Source organism: Bos indicus, chromosome 13 (assembly GCF_029378745.1).
Source record: "Bos indicus isolate NIAB-ARS_2022 breed Sahiwal x Tharparkar chromosome 13, NIAB-ARS_B.indTharparkar_mat_pri_1.0, whole genome shotgun sequence".
NCBI lineage: Eukaryota > Metazoa > Chordata > Mammalia > Artiodactyla > Bovidae > Bos > Bos indicus.
Window position 1 is genome coordinate 46,830,255 of NC_091772.1, and position 12,792 is coordinate 46,843,046.

General features: G+C 45.9%; 1 protein-coding gene across 5 annotated transcripts in view; it reads left to right on the forward strand.

Annotated features, from left to right (window-relative positions):
- The window catches only part of DIP2C (disco interacting protein 2 homolog C), a 294,165-nt gene that overhangs the window by 269,828 nt on the left and 11,545 nt on the right, over nucleotides 1–12,792 (forward strand). For 3 of the 5 annotated variants that reach the window (XM_070801128.1, XM_070801126.1, XM_070801130.1), the window contains 4 exons: nucleotides 1,823–1,993; nucleotides 7,841–7,870; nucleotides 9,270–9,331; nucleotides 12,585–12,642. In XM_070801128.1, the coding sequence (XP_070657229.1) occupies nucleotides 1,823–1,993; nucleotides 7,841–7,870; nucleotides 9,270–9,331; nucleotides 12,585–12,642 (321 nt within the window). The remainder of the gene's footprint in view (nucleotides 1–1,822; nucleotides 1,994–7,840; nucleotides 7,871–9,269; nucleotides 9,332–12,584; nucleotides 12,643–12,792) is intronic. The other 2 variants (XM_070801127.1, XM_070801129.1) reach the window with 1 other exon arrangement.

Consider the following 12,792-nt stretch of genomic DNA (forward strand, 5'->3'; position numbering starts at 1 on the left):
GTGTTTTTAAGCCAACTTTTCCACTCTTCTCTTTCACTTTCATCAAGAGACTCTTTAGTTCCTCTTCACTTTCTGCCATAAGGGTGGTGTCATCTGCATATCTGAGGTTATTGATATTTTCTCCCGGCAGTCTTGATGCCAGCTTATGCTTCATCCAGCCCAGCATTTTGCATGATGTACTCTGCATAGAAGTTAAATAAGCAGGGTAACAATATACAGCCTTGACGTACTCCTTTTCCTGTTTCAAACCAGTCTGTTGTTCCATGTCCAGTTCTAACTGTTGGTTCTTGATCTGCAGATAGGTTTCTCAAGAGGCAGGTCAGGTGGTCTGGTATTCCCATCTCTTTCAGAATCTTCCACAGTTTATTGTGATCCACACAGTCAAAGGCTTTGGTATAGTCAATAAAGTAGAAATAGATGTTTCTCTGAAACTCCCTTGCTTTTTCTATGATCCAGTGGATGTTGGCAATTTGATCTCTGGTTCCTCTGCCTTTTCTAAATCCAGCTTGAACATCTGGAAGTTCACGGTTCACGTACTGTTGAAGCCTGGCTTGGAGAATTACTTTCCTAGCGTGTGATGTGAGTGCAGTTGTGCTGTAGTTGAGCATTCTTTGGTGTTGCCTTTCCTTGGAATTGGAATGAAAACTGACCGTTTCCAGTCCTGTGGCCACTGTTGAGTTTTCCAAATTTGCTGGCATATTATTTCTTGAAGTTATATTTATATAGCAAAAGAAATTTATAAAACATAATTATTATTCATGTCCACCTATGTATGCTACAAAATGATTATGTTTCATGAACTTTCCCACAGGGTACATATGTAAATGACCAAATAAATGAAATCTAAGCACTTCACACTTTGATTAGTTTAACGCTTACAGTGGCTCTCTGAACTGGATCCATTATTGTCTCCATTTAAAGATGAGAAGACTTACATTACAGAGAAATCAAGCACCTTTTCCAAGTTCTTATATTTAATAAACTTCAGGGCCAAATTTTGAATCTCTGGCCCCAGGTGCACCGTCCAGAGCACAGGCTGCATTCCCCCAGAACATGTGTGTGTTAGGGGACGTCCTGTTTGGCACACTCATCTTGCCCCATGTAGCAGCATGTCTGGAAGGTTGCCCTCAGCACAGGGACCCTGTCAGCTCGCCCAGCTGCGGCTGGCTCCTGGTGACTTTCCTGTGTGCGCTGGAGACCCCGTCGCTCCCATGCTCCCATGTCAGTGCCATTCCCATCACGGTCTGTGCTCTTCCTGGGCTCTGTCTGGGTGTGTTATGCTCAAGACACTTAATTTCCAGCTCCAGGGTGTTTCCATGTCATTCGCTTGATGGAATTTGGGCAGAAATGAGCTGTGCTTCATCGTGACAGTTCAAGCTCAGGACCTGAAAGGAGAACGGTGTTTAAGAAGCTGCCCAGATGTTTTTGTTTTCCATTCCTGTATTAAAAGTAGGTTTCTCATTTCTCTCCAATGTGTGTTCTGTGTATCCAGGCTCACAGGAGTATATACAGGTGCTTCTGTTCCTCCCCGTACCCTGTCCTTTAATTACGTTATCCAGATCTTGTTTTTCTTCAACTTTGCTCCTTATTATGCTGCTTCAGTTACTTAAATGCTTGTAATGGCATCCTTGATAATCGGATATGGGCCGTTCTTTGTTTACACGTATGTTCTATAGCATTTTGATTACTAGTGTGGACTCAGAGCTCTGGGAATGAATATCTTTGTGGAGTTGCTGCGGGTTTTGTGGGTCTGGGTGAGGAGCCTGCAGGTCACACCGTAACACTGGCAAGTGTGACCTCCTGCCTCTGTCGTTATTCGTAGGCACGAGGACTGGACTTGTCCCGCGTGCGGACCTGTGTGGTGGTGGCAGAGGAGCGGCCCCGAATAGCACTCACCCAGTCTTTCTCGAAACTGTTCAAAGACCTGGGCCTCCACCCGCGGGCCGTTAGCACCTCGTTTGGCTGTCGAGTGAACCTGGCAATTTGCTTGCAGGTGAGTTTCCTTGATGCCAATAAGTGCGTGGGTTACAGAGTGACTTTTAAAGACAGGCATACAGCGCCAAACTGCTCACCACAGTTCCCTGCTGATGCTAACCCATGTTTAGAAGGAATCTTTCAATCAAATGCATGTGGTTGGTGCACACTTGTTTCCTTTTTCTTTTAGTTAAAGTCTGCATTTGTCAGTAACCATTATTCATAACTAGCATTCACAGGCTTATTCTGTCCTGGGACATTTCAAGTTTTGTAGCAAGAGTTGCTGTTTGTCCAAACCTCTCAAGTCAGGCTCTTTAAAGATGAGATACTAAACAAATGTTTCACTGTGGCAAGAAATCCTGTCCCTTGAAGTAATTAGTCTCTTGTATGCAGACAGTGATTTCTGTAGGGAGAATTCCAGTACGTTATGCAGGTTCACAAATTTGCTCCTGTGGTGACACCATTGAAGTAACACTTCAATGCCGCACTTAATTGCCGCATTTCTAAGGTAGAGCTATAAGTGAGGCTGACCTCGTAAGGTAGCCTGTATCCTATGTGGCCAAAAATATTTGTTTCCTGTCTCTTCATTAGCCCACTTCTGACCATCTTCACTGTTCTCTCCTGCTCTGAACTCTTTACCTGAGATCTAGTTTATGAAGGAGAGGAAAGTCATGTGGGAACCTCCCCCCAGTGCCCTTCAGGCCGCCTCAGCCAAAATGAACTGCTCCCAGGCTCAGCTGCAGGCTCAGTTCCTTTGCGCTTATGAAAAGGACAGGAACTTCCTTTACAGCAGGTGCTGGAGTGGAGGACAGTTGCCTCAAACCAACTCCCCAAGCTCCCCTCCCTGCCACCCATCATGTCCCCCATGTGTAGCCCAAGATGCTGCTTCTAGTTCCCCTTGGGCAACCATGGAAAGCTCCTGGTCTGCTGACTCCTGGGCTAGAGCTCTCAGTATTTAGACTTCAGAGACAAAGGACTGACTGTCCCCACATGATCAGTCTAATAAGATCACTTTAGAAAAATCAGCGACAGGAAGGTTTTCTGATTTTCATTAGATGTTCCTTGCCTCTGTCTCCCTTCTCTTTGAATCAGCTCCATTTTTAAACGTGTGTAACTACCAGAGTCCTCAGGAGTCCACTGAGCCTTGTTCTGTGATTGAAGTAATCTGAAGGATTGGATTGATTTGCCCAGCTAGTCCTTTAAATGCTGAGATTTTCTTTTCCTCTTCACCTTTATCTGTTCTGCTTGAGAAGAAATGAGAAATGCACTCATTAGATGAATCCAGCTATAGGATTCTGTAACACTCCCTTCTGCAAGCAGTGAATCACGAGTCCACAGGAATCTGAGAGAGACAGGCTCCTGCCCACAGCAATGTTATTCTTCTCTCTCAGAATGCTGGAAAATGAAGGGAGAAGGACATAGAATAGATCCCATATTAACAAACATTCAGCACTTGTCCACTTCACACAGGCAACAAAGAATTCTACAACACTTTATAATATATAAAATTAAAACTTTGTAGACACTAGAAATAAAGCACTTATGTTATTTACCTCTTTTTTTCATTTATTTCCATCTACTTAATCCAAAATGTTTTAAGAAGTTTTTATAAGGAAGCAGTAAATTAAGTAGGGAAAAGTAAAATACACTAAAAATAATAGAAAGGGTAGAGCTGACAGAAAATAAGGGTAAGAAGCCAGGAATGAAGTTGGCACATAGGTACTTGGCACCTTGTGGCCTGAAATACAAGCGCCATCTGTCTGTGTCCTTACCACCTAGCACTGGACCTGGTGGTGCTTTGTAAATATTTAATAAATATGTGTTGCAAGAATGTGGAATACTTGAAGTTCTATACTTTTAATAAAGAAAACTAATATATTCTTTTATGGAAAGCAACCCCATCAGCATGATGCGGAGGCAGAGTGGGCATTGCCAGTCCCGGGCCACAGTGCTCGTTTGGGATCTTGGCAGCGTCTCTAAGGGGTTTTGTATGTTTTAAGTTTTTCTGCTTGTGTGCTTTACTCGAATCTAATTTTCAGCCAGTTTTCCTTTTTCTGAATGATCAGTATTAGCAAAGAGCTGACAGTATTAATGAGTCTGGCAGCAGAGATGAATCAGGTGAACTCAAGTGCGTCCCCCTGAGCAGTGCAGGCCTCCCCCTGCTGTGCCTGCAGCCAGGTGTGCCTCAGAGTTGTGGAGTTCTGTGGTTTGGGGGGCTGGACCATGTGTGCTCACAGCAGGCTGTGTGCAGAACCCTGTTACCCCACATGTGGATGTGGGGTCTCTGGCATGTTCCATCCTGGGAGTAGCCTCATGTCAGCCAGAGTCAGATTTTACTTAGATAAACTCAAGACACAGTTCTGGCCCTCAGGGACCCACATGGACAGTAGACATACAGATGAATTTTTCAGTAAGTGAGTAAAATATTCTTAGGAAAACTGAAGTAAGAGCATAAAAGGGGTACAGAGGAGGCAGTTTTATGGTTAGGTTAGCCAAGAAGGACGTCTCTGAGTTGACAGTTCTGCAAAGCACCCTGTGACATGAACATACAAAAATGTGGGCAAAAGCAACAACAAGCGCAAGGCAGGGTTGGTCAGTGGAAATGTTTATTTTCTATTAATTTTTGCATAAATAAAAAAATATGTGATTGTGATCCCAAATAAGATCTTCATGACGAAGATAACCACAATGGTGTAATCACTCACCTGGAGCCAGACATCCTGGAGTGCGAAGTCAGGCGGGCCTTAGGAAGCATCACTACAAACAAAGCTAGTGGAAGTGATGGAATTCCAGCTGAGCTATTTCAAATCCTAAAAGATTATGCTGTTAAAGTGGAAATTTCTATTTGGAAATTTAAATTTAGAAAACTCAGCAATGGTCACAGGACTGGAAAAGATCGGTTTTCATTCCAATCCCAAAGAAAGGCAACACCAAAGAGTGTTCAGACTATCATACAACTGCACTCACATCACATGCTAGCAAAGTAATGCTCAAAATTCTCCAAGCCAGGCTCCAACAGTATGTGAACTGTGAACTTCCAGATGTTCAAGATGGATTTATAAAGGCCTGAGGAACCAGATTTCAAATTGCCAACATCCGTTGGATCATAGAAAAAGCAAGAGAGTTCCAGAAAAACATCTACTTCTGTTTTATTGACTAAGCCATAGCCTTTCACTGTGTGGATCACAACAAACTGGAAAATTCTTCAAGAGATGGGAATTCCAGACCACCTTACCTGCCTCCTGAGAAATCTGTATGCAGATCAAGAAGCAACACTTAGAACCAGACATTGAACAACAGACTGGTTCCAAAATGGGAAAGGAGTACATCAAGGTTGTATATTGTCACCCAGCTTATTTAACTTATATGCAGAGTACATAATGCAAAATGCTGGGCTGGATGAAGCACAAGCTGGAATCAAGATTGCTGGGAGAAACATCAATAACCTCAAATACACAGATGATGCCACACTTATGGCAGAAAGTAAGGAAGAACTAAAGAGCCTCTTGATAGAAGTGAAAGAGGAGAGTGAAAAAGTTGGCTTAAAATTCAACATTCGAAAAGCTAAGATCATGGCATCTGGTCCCATCACTTCATGGCAAATAGATGGGGAAACAATGGAAACAGTGAGAGACTTTATTTTCTTGGGCTCCAAAATCACTGCAGATGGTGACTGCAGCCATGAAATTAAAAGGCACTTGCTCCTTGGAAGAAAAGCTATGACCAACCTAGACAACATATTAAAAATCAGAGACATTCCTTTGCCAACAAAGGTCTGTCTAGTCAAAGCTATTGTTTTTCTAGTAGTTCATGTATGGATGTGAGAGTTGGACCATAAAGAAAGCTGAATGCCACATAATTGATGCTTTTGAACTGTGGTGTTAGAGCAGACTCTTGAGAGTCCCTTGGACAGCAAGGAAATCAAACCAATCCATCCTAAAGGAAATCATTCCTGAATATATTCATTGGAAGGACTGATGCTGAAATAACTGCAATACTTTGGTCAACTGATACGAAGAACTGACTCACTGGAAAAGACCCTGATGCTGGGAAAGATTGAAGGCGGGAGGAGAAGGGAACGACAGAGAATGAGATGGTTGGATGGCATCACTGATTCGATGGACATGAGTTTGAGTAAGCTCCAAGAGTTGGTGATGGACAGGGAGGCCTGGCATGCTGCAGTGCATGGGGTTGCTAAGAGTCAGGCATGACTGAGTGACTGAACTGAACTGACCCAAAACAGAGAAGGCATAGCTTGAGGTTGAGGTCTGAGAGCAGAAGCCCCACATTTCTTGTTCCCATTGTATTTCTGCAGGGCCTGACACATGAGAAATATGTAATAAAGATATTAAATATACCAAAACTGAATTTTTAAGAACAATTATACAAATAAGGAAAACAACCTGAAAAGTTATGAATTTTTAGAGACTGAATTTTTTACCAAAGAATATTTATTTTAAGAAGCAAAAAATCGGGAAATACAGACCAGCCAATAAATAATACCCATCTGCCTAGAGAGAATCACCATCAATTCCTTAATGTAAAAACATGAAAAACAGAAATGCTAAGGTATTTCCCAAATTCCAAGCCCTGTCCTAAGCGCTTGAAGGTATTGTGAAGGTCATGCCATTTTTCTTATGGAACCCCAGGGTTACCAGCGTGTGTCAAAACAGTGAGTGTTTTCAGTTGATTGGTTGTTGTTTGAGGGCATGTTTTCTCAGCTGGATGGCCCGCCATGCTTCCTCAGGGCCTCGACTGGGCTGAGTGCTCTGGGAGAGGGCAGGCCTCCATCTCTCAAGGTACGTAGCCAGGGACCTTATCCAGACAAGGAATGGAGCCGCATCTGAGCTGTGCTCTCAGAATCACGTTTCTAGTGTCCGTGGGCCCCCTTCTAGAAGTGTCCCTTGGTCTTGGGGAGGCTGAGTTGTGCAACTAGCAGGTTGTGGTGACTGTAGAAAGAAATGTTGGTGATGCATGAGATTCTGAGGGACCTGAGTGGGGCGGCACAAGGCCAGACCCACACAGGACTGTTCCCATGCAGAAACCTGGGCTTGTTCCAGCTTTCTCAGGATGTTGGGAGGGACAGTCAGCCGGGGAAGACATGCAGCATCCGAGGAGAGCTGCCCCTAGTGGCTTTAGGGTCTTTCGCCTGTGGACTCGGTTGCTTTTGGATGGTGGAGGTGGGCACTGGAACCTGGCAGATGAGAGGGAAGGGGATGCAGCGTCTTGGAGGACAGAGCTGAGGGGGAGGCAGTCTGGGGAGTCCCTCCCGCACTGCTGAGCGAGGAGCCTGAGGTTTGGTCCATGCTTCATGCGTACTCTGAACTCTTTTCTTGTCCTAATCTTGTAGATGAGCAGGGCTAGAAAGCCTGAAGATTCACAGACTTCCAGGGTCACCTTCATTATTGTAGTAAGAAACTTGAAGCTATTTCAGTGAGGAACACTCGACAGATTTGGTCAATTAAATTCATACTCCCCGCTTTCTCAGTAAAGAACAGAAACTAGAGAAAAGTACCATAAAATCAACACCCACTGACCGTATGTATGAAAAGCAGTTCTTCAGGCCCACCTGCCCGTGGCCAGTCATCTGTTACCTCCTCTGTTGCTCTGTGGATATGTGAACATCTTTTTAGATTTTTTTTTAGCCTTTAATGGTACAGTGATTGATTTTAATGATTTCCATATTTGACATTGTTTTTGATCTTCTTTTTACTTTGTTCTCTGCTTTTTGCATTCTCCTCCCCACCCCTCCCTCTTCTTCATCCCACTTGTACTGCTGGGTTGTCTGTTTCTGTGTCTGTGTGTGTCCTCGATGTTCGGTTTCTGTTGGTCTGGTGTCCTCTGCTCCCACCTCCTGCTGCTGTAGCCTCACCGGCTGTGGAAGCTGGCCGAGCAGGTAGGGACTGCCCGCCCGTCCACACCAGTGCCTGTAACCACACAGTCTCATCAGCTCCCAGCAGTGGGCAGACGAGGAGTTGAGTGCGGAGATGGGCTGGGCTTGTGGACCCATGAGCAGGAGGGCCGACAGCCAGCGTGATGTCACGTCTCAGATCTCTTCAGACGTCTTGCATTTGTGACAAACGCTGTGCTTCCATTTACACGATCTGTGGTGTCTTTGCCAGTTTGGGGTCATCTCTGTTTTGCTTCATTTTTTGCTTCTAGTGACCTGTTTTCTGATTTCTTGGTTTTTAATTGGCCTCTTGTGGTTACGTGCTTTGCATTGCTCAGACCACAAACTGTTCCTCCACTCAGCTCTGGTCTGTGACACAGCCCCCGGAGTAGCCGCAGGTCAGCAAGGGTGCTGTGTCCTCACGGCAGGGCAGCTCCTCCTCCAGGCTGATTGCATGTGCTTTCTCAGGGGACGGGGGAGGTTATCGTGTGGTCCAGTGTGGTGTAATGAAGGTGTCTTTATTTTTTTCTTTTTCTTATATTGAAGTGTGCCTTTGATATAAGGTTACGATTCTCTCATGAAGAATTTTAGTGTAGTTCTTCAAATAAATCTGAGAGTCTCCTTATTTTTTGACAGATTTTTTTTTCTTTTAGGTTCTGTCTTTTTCTACCAAAAGTAGTGCATTACTTTCCCAGGAAATGTATGTAGAATTTTTGTTTGTAATGTAGCTTTAATGCCATTGCTTTTATATAAACAGAGATGATTGTTCAGAAATCAACTCGGTATGTATTTTGAAGAGATTTATGATCCCAGGATTTCAGGACCCTGTGTTTAAATAAATAGTTCAGACCACAGGGTGCTGCTGAGATGACCAGTGATAAACATGCTACCTCCCTGACTTACGTCTTGGGCAAAAACGGCCTCCCACCCTGGAGGAAAACCAGGGCACAGTGAACCAGAATGAACAAGATCATTGTCTTTTATCTCTTCTTCCTCAGTCTGTCAGCTCATGTAACATGTTCTGCCTCAGTACCTTGAGCTCTGAAAATACACTTTTGGGGATGCATGTAGTGAAAGCCTCTCAGCAAATGATGCTTCACTTCCTCAACAACCTGCTTTTGCCAAACCTCTGCTACCTCTGTAATTTCAGCCTCTTTTTATTTGGAGAGATGCCCCTTTCCTTTCTAATTTTCATAAATGATTAGCAGTCAAGCTATATGAAAGTCAGTTATCTTGGTAAGATATTCTTTCAGAGTTAGGTTATCAAGGGAGAGGTGTGGTTTTAGTGCTTTGGGGTTTTGTTCAGTTTCAGACCTTACCAAAGAAACGTTCCCAGCCAGTAGGAAGCACAGATGCAGCTCCTCCCAGGCAAACAGGATTAATCGCATTGTGTCCTTGCTTGCAGGGAACATCGGGGCCCGATCCGACCACCGTCTATGTGGACATGAGAGCTCTGAGACATGACAGGTATTGTGAATTTGTCTCCCGGCACCCAGAGTGCAGTGTTCCTCTGAAAGGAGGAGTGCAGTCGTCTGCCCTGAGCACAGGGGCCACAGAGTGAGCTTTCGCAACACTCCACGTACGTCACCTCACGTCCCACCGGGGCAGCAGCTCCTGATTCTGACAATAGCTATCCCAGAGCCGCTGCAGTCAGAGTGGCCTTTTCTCAAACTCTGTCAGACTTGACATTTTCTTGAACACTAGTCAGCTGCTGTTTTGCACCTCATAAAATATCAACGCTGCTCACATTTCTTTGCATGAGTCAAAAATTTTTGTCAAGGCATTTTCAGGAAAAACTGAACTGTAAGTCAAGTTACCTTTCTGTGCAATTTCCTAATAAGCAACCTTGAGCAAGAACGAAAGGGAATGTGCTGGTGGATGCTTGTGAATCCACCTCACGGGGTGGGACAGAAGGTGGGGAGAAAATCAGAAATCTGTCACAGAATTTCAGCTCCCAAAGGGGTGCCTCCTGATGTGCCTGAGGGGGAGAGAATTCTGTCGTTTTTCTACAGACGTCCCCAGTGATTGGGTTGTTCCTCTGTGTGGTTGTGGAGATTCCCGTGCATTGCTGTTTCTTTGACGTGATAATAGAGTGATTCTGATACAAAGAGTCCTTTTATAAGTGGCTGGAGGTGCTTGTGGATGTGTTGTGAGGCCAGATACTGTGCTCCGTGTCTGCTTGTTCTCAGTGGTGCCTACCGACATGTGCATTTGCTCACAACATGTGAGAGAGCTGGGGAGAGTTGTGGGTGGGAAACCAAGAGCCACCACTTGGCCTGGCCAAGTGTGTTCCTCTTGCCTGCTGAGTTCCCATGTGAGAGAGTGTCGGGGGCAAGGCTACAGAGGGGCCTGCCATGCCATTCAGGCCAGTCATACCCAGGTGGTATGCCCCACTGCAGATGGGTTGCCGTGGTGCCCTGTCTGATGAGCATGATGTGGGAAGTGGTCCTGGTGGCATGTGGTGGGTGGAGGCCAGTGAGGCAGCTGAACATCTTGCAGTGCCCAGGACAGGCCTCTGCCACACAGCAGATGACCAGAACGGCAGTGGTGCTGAGACTAAGAAGCACTGTGTTCCCCTGAACACTTTGTTCTGCTTCACTCTTGGTGGTGCCTCCGGATCCCCTGGAACCCTTGTTTTAGACCCTGCTGTTCACAGGGACTCCCAGGAGACAGCCCGTCTGGTAGCAGAAAGAACCACTGGCTCCCAAGAGACACCAGCCCCCTGCAGCAGAGGCCTATCCAGACATCTTCAAGATGCAGACCCTTAGTGCTGAAGAGATTAAGGGATCTCTTTGGGGGCATAACATTTCCAAACATAACTAGTAGGCTTTAAAAAGAAATTTGCTTTACTCCCTACAAAAATTATTTGAAGATAATTTTATGTTGGGTTGGCCCAAAACGATCATTGGGGTTTTTCCCTAAGATGCTGTTGTGGGCGCATCAGATACAGAACACCGTCAGTACACTTAAGGCAGGGCCGCCTGGTGGACCACACTAGGCTCCATCGGCTCCTCTTGGTGTGAGTGGCGCTCGTCCTCCAGGTCACCAGTGACCACTGGAGTGGCCATCAAGAGACAGGCGCCCCCATGCCCTCCTGACCAGCGCCAGGACATGCCATACTGGCTGTTTTCCATGGCTCTGAAGTGACCGGCTCCTGACAGCACCCGTGGGGCAGAAGGTGTGGTTTCCTGATTGTGCCATGTCCTGGGAGTGCTGGGTGGCGGTGTGCAGTCAGGAGAGAGCCTCCCTGTCTGTGGTGCACAGGCGGTGGACAGAGCTGCCCGCCCACTCCAGCCTACGCCCTCTTATGTCCCACAAGTTTCCTGGGTTTCTGTGAGCCTCCATCCCTCTCATATGTGCTGAACGCGTGTGCATGTCTCTCAGCTCTTCCAGGAGACACAGCTCTGCCTTCTTCTAGGGGTGGTTTTTTCTTTGCTCTTGTGGATATTCTCAAGTGGGTGAAAGACCACCCCACCCCACCCCCCCCCCACCATGTGGCATTTGCTGACAAGACAGGACCACCCCTGAGTGGTCCTGGTGCCCCTTCCTGCTTGCCTGAAATCACTGACATAGAGCACTGTTCCATGCTGACCAGAGAAGAAACTCTTTGTCCGGCCGGCATGCTTGCCCAGGTCCCTGCCACCACTCAGCAGGGAGGAGGCCACAGGGAAATTCTTAGCAGTAGAGTTTTCGCATTTCAGATAAGATCCACCTGCCCAGCAGGGACAGGAGACAAGATGAACTCTGAGGGCAGGATGAGGACGAGAGGCCGGCTGCCCTGAAGCAACTAGAGAAACAACATAATCTTATACCTGAAGCAACTAGAGAAAGAAGGACAAACAAAACCCAAAGTTAATACCAGAAAGAAAGCATACAGATCAGAGCAGAAAAAAGTGAAATAGAAGCAAAATAGTAGTAAAGATGAATAAAACTAAAAGGATGGTTCATTGACAAGACAAATAAAATTGATAACTTTTAGCCCAGATGTATCAAGGAAAAAAGAGAAATCAAATTGATAAAATTGGAAATGAGGGGGTTCCCTTTCACTCCATTTTCCTGAAGTAAAAGTTGTCTGTAGATGATTGGTCAGCATCACACTCTGAGAGTAACATGGAGAGAACTGAACCCAGTCATGGGATAAAGTAATACAGCTGAGGAGGGCTCAGTGGGCTGGGTTGTGACTGGCACCAGGGTCCTCCACAGTTCTTGAGTACCTCACCAGCAAATAGTTCTTAGATTGAAAAGCACTTCTTTCCAGAAAGGAGATTTTGCTGTCTGAACTGACCAGTCCTCTCCAGTGTCCCTGGCTGAGGCGGTGGATGCTGTGCTATGGGGTCTGTGGCCCCTGTGTTGCAGGGGACAGGCCCAAGAGGTCTGCTGTCACAGGAGTGGCAGCTCTTTGAGGAATGCAGCTTAATGCTCACTCTCCCTTTTCTGCACACGCTGTATTGACCCCGTTACATCAATGCACAGACGCTGTGGGTTGATAGGTGGGGCTGCGTCTCCATGCTCTTGTGGCCTGTGTGGTGGCCCCCACTGTCTCCTCTCTGCAGTTGTCTGCTTTTTCTTTGACTCCTCGACTCCCTTTGCATTGGGTAATGCTTGTCAACAGAGCTAATGTGCCCATCAAACTGCTGGGCGTTGACCCAAGTGCTAGATGTGGAGGAGGGAGCCAGGGTCCAGAGCACACAGTAGTAACACCTTCTGTTTTTCTTTGTAGAGTACGCTTAGTGGAAAGAGGCTCTCCTCATAGTTTGCCCCTGATGGAGTCAGGAAAAGTAAGTACGGAAGAAAGGTACATGCATATACATTTGAACACAAGTCTCAGTTTGGGGGCTTTGAAAAGTTAAGAAGTACATGGAAGACTGTTTTCCAAAAAAGTTTTCTTGAAAAGTAATAAATCCAAAGAGTTGGACACGACTGAGCAA